Genomic DNA, 22,618 nt, shown 5'->3' with positions numbered 1-22,618 from the left:
TCATGATCTCACAGTTCTTGAGCTCAAGCCCTTCATCGGGCTCTGTGCTGTCAGTGCAGAGCCTGCTTCGGATCCTCTGTCCCCGCTTCTCCACCCCCTCCCCCTTCCCCCGCTCGCATGTGTGGTCACGCTGTCTCAGAAATAAACAAACATTAAAATAAAAAATTTAAAAATAAAATAAAATCCCGACTCCTTGCTTGGGTCCACAGTGTCTCTGTGCTGGTGTCCTGTCTCCTGTCTTGTCGTGGTTCTCTCATCTTGCCTACCGTGCTCGCGTGGTTATGCTGCTTTCTCTCCAGTACTGGGACTCAACGAGTTCTTTCTTGCCATGGAACTTTTGCAAATATATGAGTTAACCCTCCATTTGGACCTTTTCATTGTTTAGCTCAAATGTCACCACCTCAGAGACCATTTCCCTTTCCTCTGTAAAGAGAGTCTCCTCATGAGTAAGTTCTCTGTCATTGTACCTGGTGTGTCTCCTTCGCAGATCTCATCACCGGTTATAACAGTGTAATTTTGTTTGACAGTCTTCCCTGGGTTAAGCTCCATGATGGCAAGGACCATGACTGTTCTGTTGACGGTTATTTACCTCATACCTTCTAGAAAGTGTGACTCATAACAGGTGTTAATGAGTAGTTATCACAGGCATGGGAAAATGAAGAAAACATTTTCATGTCATGTATATTGGTTCTTCTGCAAATGTAAGTTTTCAAGACTCAGCAGCGTCCTGTTGACAGGCCACTTCTCCTGCCTCTCTTTCTCTTGTCCCCTGTCACTGCTCCAGGGTTCTGTTAAGTTCCCTTAGCCTTCTGCCCTTCCCTCCACAGACAAAACTGAGGCTGGGACCTACTTCATTTGTTCCCTGTACTTAGTAAACCTGCAGCTGTGTTTGGCTTTTTAAGCCCCATATAGTTTTAGGAAAAGATGTATCTTCGGTCTATTTAAGACTAATGTCTTCAGCTGTGTTCTTGATCTGACACTTCAGTCTGGATATTGCTTTGCTGGTTCCTTCCTCTCTCTTCTGTACTTCTGTGTTTTCTACCTTTTTTTTCACTGGTTCATTGCCCCAACTTTAGTATTTTGTATATGGTATAAGGCAAGGGTTTCACTTCATTCTTCTGCAATGTGGATACCTGGTTTTTCCAATACTACTTGTTGAGAAGACTATCCTTTCCCCATTGAATGGTCTTGGCATTCTTGTTGGAAACCATTTGACGATATACAAGAGGGTTGATTTCTGGGCAGTCTTTTCTATTCCATTGGTTTTGGAGGTTTGTGTTTTTAGCAGTGCCACACTGTTTTACCCCAGTATAATTAACATGCAGTGTTGTATTAGTTTAGGTGTACAATATAGTGATTCAGCAGTTCTGTACATTACGCAGTGCTCATCATGATAACTGTACTCTTTAATCCCCATCACCTATTTCCCCCATCCCCCCACCACCTCCCCTCTGGTAACCATCAGTTTGTTCTCTAGAGTTAGTGTCTTTTTCTTAGTTCGCCTCTATGTGTCTTTTTCCTTTGTTCATTTGTTTCTTAAATTCCACATATGAGTGAAACCGTATGGTATTGGTCTTTCCTGACTCACTTTGCTTCGCATTATATTCCCTAGTTCTATCCATATTGTTGCAAATGGTAGTATTTCATTCTTTTTTAATGGCTGAATAATATTCCATTGTATATGTACACCACATCTTCTTTATCCATTTATCTGTCGATGGACACTTGGGCTGCTTCCATATCTTGACTATTGTAAATTATGTTGCAATAAACATGGGGATACATGTATCCCTTTGAATTAGTGTTTTTGTCTTTTTTGAATAAATAGCCAGTAGGGTGATTACTAGGTCATAGGGTAGTTCTATTTTGAACTTTATGAGGAACCTCTCTGTCTTCCACAATGGCTGTACCTGCTTGCATTCCCACCAGCAGTGCAAGAGGGTTCCTTTTCCTTCACACCCTTACCAACACTTGTTTCTTCTGTTTTGATTTTAACCATTCTGACAGGTGTGAGCACACTGTTTTGATTACTGTAGCCTTGTAGTAAATTTTGAAACAAGGAAATGTGAGACCTGTAGCTTTGTTCTTCTTTATTAAGAATTTTTGGCTAGGGTCCCTTGAGATTTCATATCAATTTTAGGATGTTGTTTTCTATTTCTGCACAAAACGTCATTGGAACTTTGATAGGAATTGCATTGTCTGTAGATCACGTTGGGTAGTATTGACATCTTCACAGTATTAAGGCTTCCAGTCCATGAACATGAGATGTCTTCCATTTACTTTGTTTCTTCTTCCGTTTCTTTCAGTACCATTTTGTAGTTGTCAGTCTTTTGCCTCCTTGGTAAAGTTTATTCCTAAGTATTGTATTATTTTTGATACTATTGTAAATGGAATTGAGTTTATTCTTAATTTCTTTTTCAGACTGTATAATTGATCTTTTATAGGACTCATTTCAAATGTCATTTCCAAAATGAAGGCTTTTCTGATTTCTTCAAAATAGAAATGACCACTTTCTTCTCTAACCTTCCCTATATTCTGTATATAAATGCTTATCTACTATAGAAACTACAGTAGTTCATTGAATTTGATTGTTTAAAATCGATGTTTCTCAACTAGAGTGAAAGCTTTTGGAAGGAATCTTTCATCTTTGGGTCCCCAGAGCCTGCTATTTAATAGATATTCAATAACTGTCTTTTAAAGAGATGTATAAGTCAATGAAAAATGTATGATGTAAGCATAAAAGTGTAACTGAATGAACATAGTTTCTTTTTTCTTATTTATATTTATGTCTAAATCTCTGCATGAGCGTAAAATCCAGTCCTGGTGTCTAGAATCCCTGATAGATAATGTACCAGCATTCTCTGACCGCTCACTTGGACTGGCTGGTTGTGGGGATGAGAAGAGGGACCTGAGAGATCATTTGTAATGGCCTCATCACTTTTACTGTCAAGTTTAAGGAATCTGTCCAAGGACACAAATTGAATAATAAGAGAACTGAGCCAGTGTTAGAGTGCTCAATCTGGGTCTCTTTCCTCAACTGCAGTGGAATGAATATGATTCCTGTGGCATCAAGGTATAATTTTAAAGACTTGCTTTCAAGAATGAAATGTTTTAAAATTCTGTTGGACAGTTTTACATAGTAATGAATTGGAAATATCTGCTTAAAATGATGAGTATAAAATGTTTTAATTGAAGTTCATATTATGGCAGCCTTTATGTTGAAGTGTATATACAGTTTAAATGACTTACTAAATCTAAAATGAAACAGTTTAAGTAGCATATATATGGAAACAAGAATCCTTCAAATAGTAATAACCTAGGAACAACAAAAACAGTTGTATGGCTTTTATTTCATTCAAGTTTAGATGGCTAAACAGCGATTCTAAAATTTTATTGAGATTTTTCATACTATATGTGACATAGATTTACTGTAACTTAAAATAGTGTAAGAAAGTATCTTCCAATTAGAAAGCATGGAGAGACTTTATCACCCCCTATTGTATTGTGTATTGTCTAATTACAAATCAGTCTTCTTAAAGCTAAAATCCAACTACTTATTTCTGTTGTATCTGAAATAGAATATTAAAACTTAAGAATTTATTAGGACTATGTAATTTACATTTAATATTCTAAATTATTCTTTTTATTTTGAGAGAGAGAGTGCACGTGTGCTGCATGAACGCATGGGAGGGGCAGAGAGAGAGGAAGAGAGAGAGAATCCCAAGGAGGCTCTGCGCTGTCAGCATGGAGCCCAACAAGGGGCTCAGTCTCATGGAATGTGAGATCATGACCTGAACAAAAATCAAGACTTGGACGCTTAACTGAGCCACCAGCCGCCCCTAGACTACTCTTATTAGTAAACCTTTTGTATACCTCAATAAAAAAATAAACCTCTTTGTGATTATTCTCAAATTATAGATCATGCTATCATATAAATATCCCTTACAATGTTAGCAAAAGGGTAAAAACAGCAAAAGAGGAAAAAAGGAACAAAATTTACAAGAAGGTGTGTTTAGTTAAAAAGACATGATTTTATTAAAATTGGTCTGTTGCAACATTTACTTTGAGACAACTTTAGCAATTTCTTTACATTTTAGCTATAAATTTATTGTTGCTACATACTTAAGAGTTCATTTGAATAAAATGTCCTATATAAAAATAAATATATATAAAAAATTAAAAAACAGATAAAACTTCCTAGTGCTTAGCATACTCAATAAATGTTTGTTGAATAAAACAGCCCCCTCCCTCAAATAGAGAAAACTGTATTTGTTAGGATTACAAAATATTGTTTCTTTAATGAAATATTCGTTTCAGTCTTCTTTTATACAGTGAAGTCTCCTAGTGTTTAAATACATTTTAAGAAATTGTTCTTCGGACATTTTGTACCTTTAGCTATGAGGCATGTCATATTATTTAGGAAGTGTTCTTAGTTGGCTTTTGAAGGTTGTCTGATATATTTGCTGTGTGATTTTCTATTTAGTGCTTGGAGGAATGGCTGTGGACTAGGAGGAATTGAACAATCTCTTAAATTATTCATAAGCTTCTCTTCAGAATGTGAGTTAGCGTAGATGAAAAATGACACGTGGTTTTCACACCAGCAGAAACTCTTCTCATCTCAAGAATGACCTTTCAAAAAAATGTTTGTTTATTTTGAGAGCGTGTACGAGCAGGGGAGGGGCAGAGAGATAGGAAGAGAGAGAATCCTAAGCAGGCTTTGTGCTGTCAGCAAAGCCTGACGTTGGGCTCAGATTCGCTAACCGAGAGATCAAGAGTCAGATGCTTAACCGACTGAGCCACCCAGGTGTCCCTCAAGAATGATATATCTATAACCATTACCCTGTAGTCTAGCTAAGCAATAGATTATACTGCTATTAGGAGCAAAACACCAACACTAAGAAATACTTTTCAAAAAGAAGACAACAATTTCTTTTTTTTCTTATTTCTGTCTACCTAGAGAATATACTGTACTGAACAAAACACAATAACAAATTATATGTGCTTTGTGACATATTATTTAAAACAGTATTGTAAATAGATACCTATCATCAAAATTTAAGGCCTAGGGCAGCTGGGTGGCTCAGTTGGTTGAGTGTCTGACTCTTGATTTCGGCTCAGATCATGATCTTATGGTTCATGCTTTGAGCCCCTCATCAGACTCTGCACTGACAGTGAGGAGCCTGCTTGGGATTCTGTCTCCCTCTCTCTCTGCCCTCCCCAGCTCAGCTCATGCTTTCTCTGTCTGTCTCTCTCTCTCTGAAAAAAAAAAAAAAAAATTACGCCCAGTGAATAATGAAAACTGTTGGGTCAAAATTTAATGTAACTGAGACCAGCAAATAGGAAAATGTTCTATCTTTAGAATCAGTTGATAATAAGATTGTTACATCAAGTAAAATACATAAGTGTAAATTAATATAGATAGTAATGAACAGTAGAGATGCCTACTTTTTAATTTCTCTTCACAAAACTCCTTTCTTTATATCTTTTGTAGTTTTTGATAATTCTGAACATTGTTAAGTCCTTCTCTTTACTGGACCCAAATCTGTCCCCTGAGACTATAAGCTCTCTGAAAGCAGGGACACGTTTGCTGTCTCAAGCAGATAGTGTGCCTGACATACTTGGGAAGTGCTCAGTAAATAAATGAACAAATGAATTTTTGCTTTCGCACCTTCATGCCATGTCTGTTTTCTGGGTTGATACGAACATGTTACGGAGTTGCTACCAGTAACTCTTCTACGTGCTAATTCTTCAAATACTTGAAGACTTAGAAAATATGTCCTAATCCCTTCAGTCCGATCCTAGGAACTTAATAAGTTAGTCCACCATGGTATATGTTAAGCTATCAGACACTGCCAATATTTGACTATTTTTGACCCATAAAAACGGCAGTTGTGTATGAGTTCGCTTAATATTTTAACTCTAAGTCTGTTTCTTTTTTAAGTTTATTTATTTATTTTTGAGAGAGAGCAAGGTGGGGATAGGGGCAGAGAGAGAGGGAGAGAGAGAGAGAGAGAGAGAGAGAGAGTCCCAAGCAGGCACCACACTGTTAGTGCAGAGCCTGATGTGGGGCTCAAACTCATGAACCGTGAGATCATGACCCAAGCCAAAGTCAGAGGCTTAACTGAATGAGCCACACAGGCGTCCCTCTCCTTGTATTTCTTATATGCCTTGTTCTGTGCCTATTCTCCGCCCCCCCCCCCCCCACCCTGACCGTGGCACCCATGTTCACAGAATAGAATATAGCAAGAAAAATCAAGGAAAGGCTTTGGGAGTTCAACACCTAAACATAATGGTAAGTTTTTCCTGCTTTGATGCTAGAAAAGACTCCCAGGGTCAGGCAAAGAAGAGAGTTAGAGCTCAAGGTAGAGTGTGAGTTCTTGCCCCTCCATCATCCTGACTGGAAGAGCAGAAACTCGCATGAGTCCGAGAGCAGGGGTGACCTTGTGCTTTGCTCCTGAAGTGTGCCTATAGGTGTGGCAAGGAAGAAGCCCCTGTGCTTCTAGAGTGGTGGTAGAGGTGAAGTGAGGGTGGCATTGTGTGAATGGGTGGTCTTACAGGGTTTCGGCCCTTTCCTCCTTGGTCCTGGGTAATTATGCTATTTTTTCGTGCTCAAGAATAGCAAGAAAGTGGGAAAGGGGCTCAGACAGGTTCAGTGAACTCCTGCTTGCCAGGGTATGGTGACCAACAGAATGAAATCTTGCACACCAGAGGTGGGAGGGAAGTTGCAGTCATTATATAGGGATGAGGGAGGGTCCGCTACAAAAACCAAGCATGGTGCGTGTCTGAGGAGTTGCGGATGATGACCCAAGAGCCAGATGCTACATCCCCTTCTAAAACGTATGACACCCCATTAGCTACCTTCTATTCAGCTAAACTACAGTCCTACGAAAAGAGGGGAGCATTGGATTGTCTGAGATTAAATTTCTTCCAGAGGAAGAAGTGTACATTGTAGTTGAAATAGAGATGAATAAAGAAAGTTATTCTCACACGTACATTTGCCTTGCTTAAAACCCCAGGATTTCCTGCCATACTGAGAATACAGTCTGAAGATTTTACCATGTCTCTAATGCTCCTGCCCACCTCTCTAAACCCATTTTTTACCACTTAGCAAAGCTTGATACGAATCCTAACGCTACTTCTAACCCTAACCCTAACACTAACCCCTAACACTATTTCTTACCCTAACCCCAAGCCCTAACCCTTAACCCCTAACCCTAACACTAACCCTTAACACTATTTCTTTTTTTTTCATTATATGAAGTTTATTTTCAAATTGGTTTCCATACAACACCCAGTGCTCATCCCAAAAGGTGCCCTCCTCAATACCCATCATGCACCCTCCCCTCCCTCCCACCCCCCATCAACCCTCAGTTTGTTCCCAGTTTTTAAGAGTCTCTTATGCTTTGGCTCTCTCCCACTCTAACCTCTTTTTTTTTTTTCCTTCCCCTACCCCATGGGTTTCTGTTAAGTTTCTCAGGATCCACATAAGAGTGAAACCATATGGTATCTGTCTTTCTCTGTATGGCTTATTTCACTTAGCATAACACTCTCCGGTTCCAACTATGTTGCTACAAAGGGCCATATTTCATTCCTTCTCATTGCCACGTAGTACTCCATTGTGTATATAAACCACAATTTCTTTATCCATTCATCAGTTGATGGACATTGCGGCTCTTTCCATAATTTGGCTATTGTTGAGAGTGCTGCTATAAGCGTTGGGGTACAAGTGCCCCTATGCATCAGTAGTCCTGTATCCCTTGGATAAATTCCTAGCAGTGCTATTGCTGGGTCATAGGGTAGGGCTATTTTTAATTTTTTAAGGAACCTCCACACTGTTTTCCAGAGTGGCTGCACCAATTTGCATTCCCACCAACAGTGCAAGAGGGTTCCTGTTTCTCCACATCCTCGCCAGCATCTATAATCTCCTGATTTGTTCATTTTGGCCACTCTGACTGGCGTGAGGTGATACCTGAGTGTGGTTTTGGTTTGTATTTCCCTAATGAGGAGCGACCCCTAACACTATTTCTAACCCTAACCCTTAACCCCTAACCCTAACACTAACCCCTAACACTATTTCTAACCCTAACCCCAAGCCCTAACCCTTAACCCCTAACTCTAACCCGAGGGGGCTTACCTTGTTTTTCATCTCTAAGAGATCACTGACCTATTTTTGCCCAATACATACAGTGTCTTGCAAACCATTGTTTTATGTACCTTGTCCTTTTATTGTTTCAGATAGGAGGGTGAATCTGATTTCTTTTATTCCATCTTAGTCTTTAGATATTATGGGTTACAGATAAGCTGGTCCTTCTTTATGAGTATGGATACCACTGGGATATTCAGTGAAAATCAACATATCGGACAAATTTTTTTTGTTTTATTAAATGTTTCCTTTTCAAATTGTTGCTTTTGCGTGCTTAACTTAAAATTTGAAATCTCTGCAAATTTAATAATATACTTGTTATACACATTGTGGTTTTTCCTCTCTTAAAAAATAATATCTCATACAGGTATTTAATCTTCATTATAGAGTAATTTGTTATTTTTTGAACTGCCATTTTTATAATGAAAGGTAGCTATGTGTTGCAGTAGCATTTTTTTGGTTTTTATTTTCTTTAGAGACTGCAAAAAGGACGTTTCAAGAAAAGGGCATCTTGGCAGGAGAAAACAGGGGTTTTAAGCCTCATTTGACTTTTATGAAATTGTCCAAAGCACCATGGCTCCGGAAGAAGGTGAGTGGACAGTTTCATCCTAAGCCTTGTTTTGCCCGCTACACCAGCCTTAATAAGCATGGTTGGGGCATGAGTGACATTTGCAGTCGTTTTTGACCCCCTACTACTCTTGGTCCTGGGATTCCAAGTGAGATTGTTTCCAGTTCCCAGGGATGCTGAGCTGGCTGACGAGACTCCATGCAGGCCATTACCCCTGTGCCCTCCTTTGCCTCTGTGGCTGTTAGCTGTATACTCTGACCCACGTTTCCTGCTGCTTCGTCTGTTGCCACGTCTGCTCCATTGAAGGGTGTTGAGGCAGGGCTGGGGCCCCATTTTACTGCTTTCTTTGCTTATGGTTGTTCACAGCCTGCTGCCCTCAAAGCTTCTTCCTCTGGCCTGCATACTCTGGTGCTGCTCACTGGAACTGGGTTCTTCAAGGTGGGACAAGCTTTTTTACCCCCCTTTACGCATCTCTTTCAAGGGCTCCAGTAGACGACCTTGTGCGTTCAGCAGTTGTTGCCATTAGGGCTTGGAACAGGTGTTCCACGGACTGGGCAAGAGGGTAACTGAGGAGTCCCCATCCTCCCATCAGTTAAAAGTACTTTTTCCTGACACGAGCTGAGGGACCGGTCTCTTGACCTCCCACATCTTAGGGTGACTTTCTGTCTTCTCACAGGTTGGAGTAACTTTTGGTTTTCTTCAGGATTCATGAGCTTTTCTCCTGGAATCCTAAGGGCACCCTTCATTGTTTTTCCCATTTCAGCCTAGGGAGCGTCTTATGCACATTTAGACATCTGACCTGCTCTAACATACCAGAGTTCTGGAGATGGCCATGCAGATTAATATTCGTTCCTACTCTCCCTGACCCTTTGCTGCAGTTAAGACTGATTTGCAGCTTTATAAATGAAGGTCATGTTTATTAGTAAGTAGATCTCTTTTCTAAATTTGGCACATATTGTATTTAACGTCTTTTCGCTCAGAAGGTCTTTTCAGTCTTTTAGAACCTCTGTTTGGGTGATTGACCATCCTGTGGTTGTGAGTTTTTTACAAGCTATTGTGAATACTTTCTCAAAAAGATGTTTTTTTTTTCTTTTGGTGACTATGCCCCACATTCAATAATAACTATATCAGGTACCATTCCTAAATATTTTAAGTAACAGATGTTGAAATTTGGACTAACAACCGTCAAAACTTGCAGACTGATGATTTACTGTTTTTACTCATTATCTTTCTTGTTTTGCTTTCAAATGGATTGTCCTCTTGCCAGTGATTTCACACTTAATCACAGAATGACAAATCAGTGGTGAAGGTAATATCCATCATTTCAAAATGTTTCTTTGTCTTTACAGTTTTAGCTTTTACATGAGAGCACACAAGGACATTTATCAAAGGAGTGTTTCAGCTACTCTAGAATCTCAATTTCAACGTTTCAGGCTAAATTTAAATGATTCCTTGGCAGTTAATTTCCCCAAATCTGCTCCCTTATTTTATAGAAAAGGGATATGAGACTAACAAATGTTAAGTGGCTGAATGAGATCCTATTCCTCCATTTGCAGAGCCCTGCATGGAATCCATCTTATCTCTTTCCCAGGCTCATATTCTCTGCCCCCACTGGCCACATCCAGTTCATCCAAATTAATTTCTGTGTTTACGTGAGGAGCTCCCTGGTCCAAATCCTATTAAGTCAGCAGATATTTACTGAGTGCCTAGTACATGCCAGACATTGGTGCTGGGCTCAGAGTTATGATCAAAATAGAAACAGTCCCTGCCTGAATGGTATATAAAATCTAAATCGGATTGTATTTTGTCTAGATTTGAAAGTGTAATCTTTAGAAAATAAATTATTATTAAAATTTTTTTTTCTTACAGTTATTCATTTTTGAGAGACAGAGAGAGACAGAGCACAAGTAGGAGGGGCAGAGAGAGAAGGAGAGAGAGAAAGAGACAGAGAATCCAAAGCAGGATCCAGGCTCTGAGCTGTAGCAGAGCCCGACACAGGGCTTGAACTCACAAACCGTGAGATTGTGACCTGAGCCGAAGTCGGATGCCCAACCTGACTGAGACACCCAGGTGCCCCTAGAAAATAAATTATGACTTTACTGTCTTTCAGACAGCCAAATGAGATTTTTTTCTTTTCAATAATGGAATGACTCTGTTCCTGTGTACTACTATGATGCCCAGTGTTCCTGACTGCTTAAGAATGTATATTTTAAACTGTGGGATTCATATGTCAACATTGAAGCTTGAAGATATCCACCCTCTAGCTTCAGATCTGGAGTTGTACCTAAAGACCTTGCTTTTGATGGTCAGGCAGTACCACAGGTGATTCTAATCAGATGGTCTGCAGCGTGGTTTAGTCTGAGACCTGCAGGTTTAAATAAATATCCAGCATTTTTTAATGCAGCAAATCGTTTGTTCCACTGTAAAAGTTAAAGCCAGTATGAAAAGGTAGCGTGCATAAAAGTACACTTTTATTATGCTTTGTGGTTTGGAATACAGATTATTTGAAAATATGTGGTTCTTCAGTCTCTTTCTTCTTAATTTTTTTACATTTCCAAACATCTATTTTCCTTTCTCAGCACCAATTCTCTACCTGGTTTTTATTCTGCTTCACTCATTTACAAGGCAATGGATATTGATAAAATCAGTAATGGAAAGCATTGCTAGTGTTCAGTGTTATTTAGATTGATAAAGAATAAAAGGAGGAAGAGAGAGAGAGGTAGGAAATAATAAGTTTCAATCACTCAAGTGTTAGGAAGTTTGTCTTATTTCAAGTACTTTCTTTTACTTTAAAAGTTATTTTAATTGTAAAAGTATTAGATGAATATTTGGTCACTGTAAACAGTCCAAACACATGCAAACCTATGGAGTGAAATATATAATTTTTCTTTCATCACTATCCCATCACCCCCTTTTCCCCAATTTCTCTGTAGGTTACCACTACTAGTGGTATATCCTCTTGACTTTTTCTCTATACACTGCAAATGCATAGATAGATAGGTGCATATAACCTGCATATAGTTTCTTTAAAACAGAAATAAATATACATTATTTTGATTTATCAAAATTTATTCTCCCGTTAATGAATAAATTACATTAATGTCTGGGTGTTTTGTTTTGTTTTGTTTTGTTTTAGCACAAACAGTGCTGCAGTGAGCATCCTTGTTCATTTTTCTTTGGGTAAATATGCTATTATTTCAAAGAAACAGTTTTTTGAAATGGAATGTCAAGGTCAAAGGGCATTGTACATTTTAACTTTTTAAAAACACCACAAACAGTGGTCCTAATTTATACTTCCAACCATTTTGTATTAGAGGAACATTTGTTAGTGTATGCTTGAGGTAGAAGGACCATCAGGGATTTGAATGGTGGCTTGGTATGGCCCTTTGAGCTATACATTGAGCGATTCCTATAAAAAGTTAAAATATTTATATTCTTTAAGAGGTTCATGCTTCTGAAATTATCCTAAACAAATAATTTTTATTTAGATAAAATAGATATATAGCATTGTGTAAATTTCAAGTGTACAACCTAATGATTTAGTATATGAATATATTACAAAATGATTACCGTAATAAGGTTAGTTAACACATCCATCACTTCATACAGTTACCATTTTTGGTTGTTGTGAGAACTTTTACTACTCTCTTAGTAATTTCCAAATATATAATGTAGTATTTTTTAACAATATAGTTATTTTTAACTATTATCACCATGTTGTACATTATATCCGTAGGACTTACTTATTTTATAACTAAGAAACAATTTAAAAGAAGAAATTCTTTATGTGTAAAGATGTTTACTGAACCACTATCTGTAATAGAGAAAAATTAGAAAAAGCTTCCATTACAGGGAGGGAATTTTTAAGTCAGTTATGGTATATCAATGATTTAAGAAGCTATTAAAATAGATACTTATAAGGACTGTGTTAATAGCACAAAAAAGGTAAATAACATGTAGAATGTAAACTATGATTAAGGTTGTATAAAGTAGTTCCTTGGGTTTGCCTTAAACACAGCTTAATGTGACTTCCTTGTATTTTGACGGTAAAATGTGGGTTCCTGCAATTGCTCTTTTAGCCCATAATTCTTCTGGTAGGTCAGTGAATACCTCTGATCTTAACGTCACCTGGAATATAGTAAATTTCCCTGACACACACAGGATTTCTCTTGTGGTTGGTTGGGAGTTTGCTGAGGTTCTGAGGAAGAGTGGAGCCTTAGTGGGCTGATCATAGAAATGGTGATGGGCAAGTTAGATGTCTCATGACAATGAAGGGTAAGGTGAAGCCACCAAATGCAGAAAACTTGAAGGTTTTCCATCATCCTGAGGAGTGTTGTTTCTGGTATGGATAGGTGGTATGTAGCGAAAGTATCTAGAAAAGAGCTAATAGTATCTCCCACCAAGAGGCTGTCTTGAAGGTTGGTGTACTCTTTATATTTCGGTGTGATCTGCTAGAAGGTCATCCGGAAATCACTTTGTGTAGTGAGTAGATACTGATATACTCCTAAGATACCGCTGTTATTACTGTAGACATGGTAATTATTGGTAAAAAGGGGTGTTCTGGGTGGACGGGTGCTCTGCATCATTATAGGCAGATTCTGAGGTAGTTAAGATTATCCATTCATTATTATCGACAGGAAGTATAACCAATTATTCTGTAATAGTACTTCAACTGGTATTTTTTTTCACCATATACTGAATCATTTTTACGATTTAAAAAGCTGTTAATCCATGCCAGTGTGTGTGTGTGTGTGTGTGTGTGTGTGTGTGTGTGTGTGTGTGTGTAAAGATTTAAAGCTGAAGCCATAATTGGTCTGTTCATGAAGATAACATGTGTCACTAGTGTAAAAGATATGAACAGATCTTTGGTGCAGGGGATGAATGTTTACCACCACTGGAACGGTCATAGGATCTGCTATGAGGATTTCCCAGTGGTGTTTAGTGTTGGCTGCAGAAGTCCTAGGCTGTGGGGTGCCATCCTCTGATAGGCATCTATTTGTAGGTAATACCACTTAGTAGAATTAACCAAAAGTCCAGTGGGATAACCAGAAGTTCTGTAGATTGTGGTCAGCATTTTGAAAATACAGAAACTCCTTTTCAAATTTCCTGGTTGGAACTTCCTCAGCTACAGCATGGCTTTCTGGTTCCCAAGCTCAGAAGTGAGTTCTCTTAATTTAGAATCTGAGAAACTTAAGATTTCCCTTGGCATTATATGTTTTTCTAAACAGTAGGAGGCATTTAGTCAATGTGTTAGTTTTGCATATTCTTAGTTTCATGAAATTCTAGTAGGGTATATTGCATTAGAGACTATTGAAAATAGTTACTGTATATTTTAAAGGTAGTTTGATTATCATTGTGCTTTGAGAGTTGTAGTTTCTTTCATTAAATGAATGGAGCCTTAGAAAATCTTATTAAGTTTCCATGTGTCTGAAATAGTAACTAAAATTCAAGTTCTCTGTGTAGTTTTCTTGGAATATATTTGTTTTATGTGGTTAGTCTGCAACTTTTTATATGCTTTTTATCCATGCTTTTAAGTCCATGCTTTTTATCTGCCTTCTTTTGGATATATTTTTCTTACTGCGGGACCTCGTACTTCTGTGATTTAACCATTGCAAAAACTGGCTGGTTAGAAATGTGTGCTAACACTTGGTGGCAGAAGAAGACCAGTTTCAAATCAAAAAGTATCTTAATGCAGATCTAGATTCCTTAAGAAATAAATGTGATCTTTTTGTGGATAAATCTGTTGTTTTTAAGCATTAATTATTTTCTGGCCTTTTTAGATCCTTTTCCTGGCCTATGACTCTTTCAAATTACTAAGGTAGCACTAAACCAACAAAGCTATAGTTTGTTAGTTGGCACTTCCTTGTAGCAACTTTTCACAGAGTTAGACAGTGAGAGAACTTTAGAAGGAAAGAAATGGTCTCCTTTGAAATTGTTAGCTACAAATGTCACTTAGACTGGTTTGTTTTGAGTGCAGGATTTGATATGCAGAAAGCATGGGCAAAGAAGTGGTTATTGGACCATAAGATGATAAGGCTGGGTGGGGGAAGCAGGGAGGAGAATACAGGTCAGTCATCAGTAGAGATGGCAATGGGAAGTGGAAAAGAAGAGCGTATGGATGATGGTGGCACAATTAAGGGGGAAAACCCAGTCCCTGATTCAATATACAGGACCAGTTGTAGTACAGAATTTCTATGCTAGGTTGGCTGAGTCCCAGCCTTCCTCTGCCAGGACCTTCTGCCGTTGTCTTTCCTCACCTACTGCCATTATTTACTCTTATGTATCTAGCAGGTAGCACATTTTCTCAGGATTTTGTTAAGTGGCTGGTATAATGTAGCTGCCACTGACTTTCCTGGTTCTGCACAATGATGTGCCTTTATAAACCATTTCAAAACTCAGGAGTGCTAGACTGTTCCTTCTCAAGGGAGTCTCTATAATAAATTTGGAACAGCACAAGTTTTCTTGTGTTACCTTTGTTGTTTAGCTCTGGACAACTCTTATAGTCTTTCTTGACCTTTGCTGACTCATAGAGTTACAATGCAACTCATTAGTCTTAATGGTTCTTGACTCCTGTGCTATTCTGAAATGTCTATATAGTAAGCATTTTGCCCAAAGAGGTGAATTTGGCTTCAAATAGAGATGTTTTTGCTTTGTTTTGTTTTTTTAAAACCTCAGATAGATTTTCTTATATGCATGGAGGGAGGCTTTCTCCTACACAGAAAGGAGAAAGGTCTTTAAGTGTAGGAAGGTGGCGGCAATTTAGATTTGGATCTCCCCATTTCTTCTCTTGGAACCATACAGAACAATAAAGATGACGGCAAAAATATCATGAACTGCATCTTCAGTGAAAGAGGAATCTGTAAAAAGCAACAGATGTGCAAATATGTCCAGAAGCAACTGGAACTAGCGGGGCTTTCATGAGAAGCTGCTTCAGGTGGGGGAGATGGTAGAGGGAGAGGCAGGCCTATGGCTGACGGATCTCAGAAATGATCAGCAAATGGTCACTCCCAGAGGGTGAGGTCTCCACTGTAAGAAGGCATAGAAGATGTGGAAGGGGGCCCAGAGGAGGTGACTCTCAGGAAGTGTCGCCTTCCAAAGGTGGGGGTTGGGGGGAGTCCCTCCAGCAGCAGCCAAGGAGCTCAGGGCTGGCAGCAGGGAGGCGGGCAGGCCCATCCTCACAATAGTCCATCCCTGTCTCAGAAGAGGAGGAAGCCCTGAGCATGGGAGCCTGCAAAACTGCCCTGCCACTCCCGTCACCTTGTCCCTGAAAGACTGCAAGACTGCAGGGATCAGCAAGCCTTTGTCATTCCAGACAAAAGCTTGTCTTAAAATGTCCATGGAATACTACGTGGCAATGAGAAAGAATGAAATATGGCCTTTTGTAGCCACGTGGATGGAACTGGAGAGTGTTATGCTAAGTGAAATAAGTCATACAGAGAAAGACCATAGATTTTCACTCTTATGTGGATCCTGAGAAACTTAACAGAAGACCATGGGGGAGGGGAAGGAAAAAAAAAAAGTTAGAGAGGGAGGGACCCAAACCTAAGAGACTCTTAAAAACTGAGAACAAACTGAGGGTTGATGCGGGTCGGAGGGAGGGGAGGGTGGGTGATGGGTATTGAGGAGGGCACCTGTTGGGATGAGCACTGGGTGTCATATGGAAACCAATTTGACAATAAATTTCGTATTTAAAACAAAAATGTCCTTGGTACAAGGTAAAGCAGATTTCTTCAGTAACCGATTCCTGAATCTCCCAATGCCAAATGACTTAATTACTCATGAGTTTTAGTTGGTTTTGAATTTCTTTGTACATCAGGTGCACTTAGACCTAAGGCTCATGTAGAATTCTTAGAATTTTCTTAATTAAATTAAAAATCAGTAAATAAACAAAACATAGCAACACACCTCTTTTTTTTCATGGTTTTTTAAAACTAAAAATTCAGTGAAATCTACTGAGATGGAATTAGAATTTCTTCTGAGATATTCTAGGTGCCATTAGTCAACTGTGTCATCTAGAGTGTGTCCAAGAGCACTATTTATAGCAAATGACTTCATTTATGTTTCTGATGACATTTTTCAACTTCATGCTGTTGTGTTGTCTCTTTCCATATATTGAAAAAAACCCCTAAATAAGTTTGCAATTATTTAACAACCGAAAATGATACCTACACAGGTAAACTGAATGTTCATTTGAAACTGTTTAGCACTTTATACATCTTTAAGGTTGAAACATATAGAAAATTACAGACAGAAAGCTGAATTATTTTAAGGAAGGATTCTAGGAATTGACTAATGTCAGAGTAATAAATGATATACCTGATTGGTCCTAATTCTGTTAAAGATTTTGAAAACGTTGAGAACTCTAGAAGAAATGATACAGTCAAACTAGTTTTAAGTCTGTGCAAAGTGGAATGGAGATTTGAAGGAAGTATTTCCATGAACATTTCTTGAAATTGTTCTCTCAGAATATCCCCCAGGGTTTTGTGTGAGGCAACGATTCTGTCTTGAAGTCAATGTTAGAAGTGAGGGGTTAAATACAGTTAATCTGATTCCTTATTCCACCACTTCTTAGGATTTTTAAACTGGCAACATTTATTGTGAAGCTCAAGAGCTTACAGCAACAAAGCGTTGTTTTCTGCTCAGAAACATGGGTCAGGTGTGGCTCTACTCCACGGCATCTTTACAGAGGACCTTGGCTGGGCAGCCTCCGTGTAGGACTTGCTGGTCTTTTGGCAGAAGGAAACAGGAGACGCCAAATCATAGGCTGATTTTTATTAAAAAATGTTTTTAATGTTTATTTATTCTTTAAAGAGAGAGAGACAGAGACAGAGACAGAAAGAGACAGAGCATGAGCAGGGGAGGGACAGAGTGAGAGAGGGACACAGAATCCAAAGCAGGCTCCAGGCTCCGAGCTGTCAGCCCAGAGCCTGATGTGGGGCTCGAACTCACGAGCCGTGAGATCATGACCTGAGCCAAAGTCGGATGAGCCACCCAGGCACCCCATAGGCCAATTTTTAAAGCTCAGAAGTGACACACATCATTTTTGCTCATATCTTATTGGCCAAAGCAAGTCACATGATCCCTTCTGAGTTCAACAAAGCAGGATGTATAATGTACATTCAGGAAAGGACACCACAAGGAGGGGCAGTGAATATCAGCATTGTTTCCCAAATGTACTTGACTAGCAAGTTTTTTTTTTTTTTCCATTGGCCGTCTTGTGACACTTGTGTTTGGCAGAACATGGGTTTAGGAAATGTTGGTCTTGATAATTTAGGCCTAAATGATATTTTCGCTTCGAACATCCAGATTCAGTGGGCATTTTTACTTATTTTCTTGCATTTGTATTCATAGACAAAGTTCTGATTTAATTATAATTTAAGAAACAGAGTTTTAGAACTGGTATTAAAATATGCAATAACAAAGTATTCAAAGTAATTAGAATTGCATGGGTTTAGCTTCACTACATTAAAATATAAATGTTCTATCTATCTCAACTATTACTGTTAGTGTTGGAAAAAAACCTTTTATTTAAAATTTTTTTATACTATTTATTTTTAAATTTATATCTAAGTTAGCATATAGTGGAATAATGATTTCAGGAGTAGAATCCAGTGATTCATCCTCTACATATAACACCCAGTGTTCATCCCAAAAAGTGTCTTCCTTAATGCCCCTTGCCCATTTAGCCCATCCCCCCTACCACAACCCCTCCAGCAACCCTCAGTTTGTTCTCTATATTTAAAAGTCTCTTATGTTTTGTCCTCCTCCCTGTTTTTATATTATTTTTGCTTCCCTTCCCCTATGTTCATCTGTTTTGTATCTTAAATTCCACATATGAATGAAGTCATATGATATTTATCTTTCTCTGACTAATTTCACCTAGCAAAATACAATGTAGTTCCATCCATGTTGTTGCAAATGGCAAGATTTCATTCTTTTTGATTGCCGAGTAATACTCCATTGTATATATATACCACATCTTCTTTATCCATTCATCTATTGACGGACACTTGGGTTCCTTCCATACTTTGGCTATTGTTGATAGCACTGCTATAAACATTGGGGTGTATGTGCTCCTTTGAAACAGCACAACTGTATCGTTTGGATAAATACCTAGTAGTGCAATTGCTGGGTCATCGGGTAGTTCTATTTTTAATTTTTTGAGGAACCTCCATACTGTTTTCCACAGTGGCTGCACCCGTTTGCATTGCCACCAGCAGTGCAAAAGAGATTCTCTTCCTTTACATCCTTGCCAACATCTGTTGTTCCCTTAGTTGCTGATTTTAGCTATTCTGACTGCTGTGACTGGTGGTATCTCATTGTGGTTTTGATTTGTATTTCTTTGATAATGAGTGATGTTGAGCATTTTTTCACGTGTCTGTTAGCCATCTGGATGTCTTCTTTGGAGAAATGTCCATTCGTGTCTTTTGCCTATTTCTTCACTTGATTATTTGTTTTTTGGGTGTTGAGTTTGATAAGTTCTTTATAGATTTTGGATAGTCACCCTTTATCTGATACGTCATTTGCAAATACCTTCTCCCATTCCATTGATTGCCTTTTAGTTTTGCTGATTATTTCCTTCACCGTGCAGAAACTTTTTATCTTGATGAGATCCCAGTAGTTCATTTTTTCATTTGTTTCTCTTGCCTCTGAAGTCAATGTTGAATAAGGAGTTGCTATGGCTGAGGTCAAAGAGGGTTTTGCCTGTTTTCTCCTCTAGGATTTTGATGGCTTCCTGTCTTACATTTAGGTCTTTCACCCATTTTGAGTTTATTTTTGTGTATGGTGTAAGAAAGTGGTCCAGGTTCATTCTTCTGCATGTCGCTGTCCAGTTTTCACAGCACCATTTGCTGAAGAGACTGTCTTTATTCCACTGAATATTCTTTCCTGCTTTGTCAAAGATTAGCTGGCCATATTTTTGTGGGTCCGTTTCTGGGTTCTCTATTGTGTTCCACTGATCTGTGTGTCTGTTTTGTGATCTGTGTGTTGTGTGTCTTGATGATTACAGCTTTATAATACATTTTGAAGTCCGGGATTGTGATGCTTCCAGCTTTGTTTTTCTTTTTCAGGATTGCTTTGGCGATTCGGAGTCTTTTGTGGTTCCATACAAATTTTAGGATTGTGTGTTCTAGCTCTGTGAAGAATGCTGGTGTTATTTTGATAGGGATTGCACTGAATATGTAGATTGCTTTGGGTAGTATTGACATTTTAACAATATTTGTTCTTCCAATCCATGAGTATGGAATATTTTTCCATTTTTTTGTGTCTTCTTCAGTTTCTTTCATAAACTTTCTATAGTTTTCACCATATAGATTTTTCACCTCTTTGGTTAGGTTCATTCCTAGGTATTTTATGGTTTTTGGTACAATTTTAAATGGATTGATTCCTTAATTTCCCTTTCTGCTACTTCATTATTGGTGTATAGGAATGCAACTGATTTCTGTGCATTGATTTTATATCCTGTGAATTTGCTGAATTCATGGATCAGTTCTAGGAGTTTTTTGGTAGAATATTCTGGGTTTTCCATATAGAGTATCATGTCATCTGCAAAGAGTGAAAGTTTGACTTCTCCTTACCGATTTGGATGCCTTTTATTTCTTTGTATTGTCTGATGGCTGAGGCTAAGACTTCAATACTAAGTTGAATAACAGTGGTGAGAGTAGACATCACTGTCATGTTCCTGATCGTAGGGGAAAAGCTCAGTTTTTCCTCATTAGGGATTATATTAGTGGTGGGTCTTTTGTATATGGCTTTTATGATCTTAAGGTATGATGCTTCCATTCCTACTTTCTTGAGGGTATTTATCAAGAAAGGATGCTGTATTTTATCAAATGCTTTCTCTGCATCTTTTGAGAGGATCATATGGTTCTTGTTCTTTCTTTTATTAATGTGGTGTACCACATTGATTTGCAGATACTGAGCCAGCCCTGCATCCCAGGTATAAATCCCACTTGATTGTGGTGAATAATTCTTTTAATGTATTGTTGAATCTGTTTGGTTAGTATTTTGTTGAGAATTTTTGTATCTATGTTCATCAGGGAAATTGGTCTATAGTTCTTATTTTTTGTGGGGTCTTTGCTTGGTTTTGGAATCAAGGTAATGCTGGCCTCATAGAATGAGTTTGGAAGTTTTCCTTCCACTTGTATTTTTTGAAACAGCTTCAAAAGAATAGGTGTTAACTCTTCTTTAAATGTTTGGTAGAATTACTCTAGAAAGCCATTTGGCCCTGGACTCTTGTTTTTTGAGAGATTTTTGGTTACTAATTCAATTTCTTTACTGGTTATGGGCCTATTCAAATTTTCTATTTCTTCTTGTTTCAATTTTGTTAGTTTATATGTTTCTAGGAATTTGTCCATTTCTTCCAGATTGCCCAATTTATTGGCATATAATTAATTGCTTATAAATTTCTGCAGTATTGGTTGTGATCTCTCCTCTCTATTTGGGTCCTTTCCTTTTTCTTCTTGATCAAACTGGCTGTGGGTTTATCAATTTTGTCATTTATTTCAAAGAACCAGCTCCTGGTTTCATGTATCTGTTCTACTGTTTGTTTGATTTCAATAGCATTGATTTCTGCTCTAATTTTTTTTTATTTCTTATCTTCTGCTGGTTTGGGGTTTTATTTGCTGTTCTTTTTCCAGCTCTTTAAGGTGTAAGGTTAGGTTGTATATCTGAGACCTTTCTTCCTTCTTTGGAAGGCCTGGATTGCTATAGACTTCCTTCTTATGACCGCCTTTGCTGCATCCCAGAGGTTTTGGGATGTGGTATTATCATTTTCATTGGCTTCCATGTATTTTTTAACTGCCTCTTTAATTTCTTGGCTAACCCATTCATTCTTTAGTAGGATGTTATTTAATCTCCAAGTATTTGTTGTCTTTCCAACTTTTTTTCTTGTGGTTGATTTCGAGACCATAGGGCTGTGGTCTGAAAATATGCACGGTGTGATCTTGATCTTTTTGTACTTGTTGAGGGCTGATTTGTGTCCTAGTATGTGGTTTATTCTGGAGAATGTTCCATGTGCACTGGAGAAGAATGTGTATTCTGCTGCTTTAGGATGAAATGTTCCCAATATATCTGTTAAGTCCCTCGGGTCCAGTGTGTCACTCAAAGCCATTGTTTCCTTTTTGATTTTCTGCTTAGATGATCTGTCCATTGCTATAAGTGGGGTGTTGAAGTCCCCTGCTATTATGGTATTATTATTAATGAGTTTATTTATGTTTTTAATAGATTTATATATGTGGCTTCTCTCATGTTGGGGGCACAAATGTTTATAATTGTTAGCTATTTGGTGGATAGATCCCTTAATTATGATATAATACCCTTCTTCATCTCTTGTTGCAGTCTTTATTTTAAAATCTAGATTGTCTGATATAAGAATGGCTACTCCAGCTTTCTTTTGGTGACCATTAACATGATAGATGATTCTCTATCCCCGTACTTTCAATCTGTCTTTAGGTCTAAATGGGGCTTTTGTAAACAGCATATAAGATCTTGTTTTCTTATCCATTCTGTTACTCCCTGTATTTTTATTGGAGCATTTAGTCCATTGGCATTTAGAATGAGTACTGAAAGATATGAATTTATTGTATTCTGTTGCTTGTAGAATTGGATTTTCTGGTAGTGTTCTCTGGTCCTTTCTAGTCTTTGTTGCTTTTGGTCTTTTTTGTTTTGTTTCATCTTTTCTCCCTACAGAGAGTGCCCCCCCCCCCCTAAACTTTCTTGCAGGGCTGGTTTGGTTGTCATGAACTCCTTTAGTTTTTGTTTGGGAAACTCTATCTCTCCTTCTATTTTGAATGACAACCTTGCTGGTTGGCTGCATATTTTTCTGATTCAGCATGTTGAATATATCCTGCTGATCCTTCTGGCCTGCCACATTTCTGTGGATAGATCTGCTGCAAAATTTATCTGTC

The 22,618-nt window shown here is 38.2% G+C and overlaps 1 protein-coding gene across 5 annotated transcripts in view; it reads left to right on the top strand.

Annotated features, from left to right (window-relative positions):
- Window positions 1–22,618, top strand: part of AKAP7 (A-kinase anchoring protein 7) — a 150,379-nt gene that overhangs the window by 48,863 nt on the left and 78,898 nt on the right. For all 5 annotated transcript variants that reach the window (XM_053222238.1, XM_053222240.1, XM_053222242.1 and 2 more), the window contains exon 6: window positions 8,620–8,732. In XM_053222238.1, the coding sequence (XP_053078213.1) occupies window positions 8,620–8,732 (113 nt within the window). The remainder of the gene's footprint in view (window positions 1–8,619; window positions 8,733–22,618) is intronic.

The sequence above is a fragment of the Acinonyx jubatus genome, chromosome B2 (assembly GCF_027475565.1).
Source record: "Acinonyx jubatus isolate Ajub_Pintada_27869175 chromosome B2, VMU_Ajub_asm_v1.0, whole genome shotgun sequence".
NCBI classification, from domain to species: domain Eukaryota; kingdom Metazoa; phylum Chordata; class Mammalia; order Carnivora; family Felidae; genus Acinonyx; species Acinonyx jubatus.
Note: the sequence above shows the minus strand (reverse complement) of the source record. Positions and strands in the feature narration are given on the sequence as shown.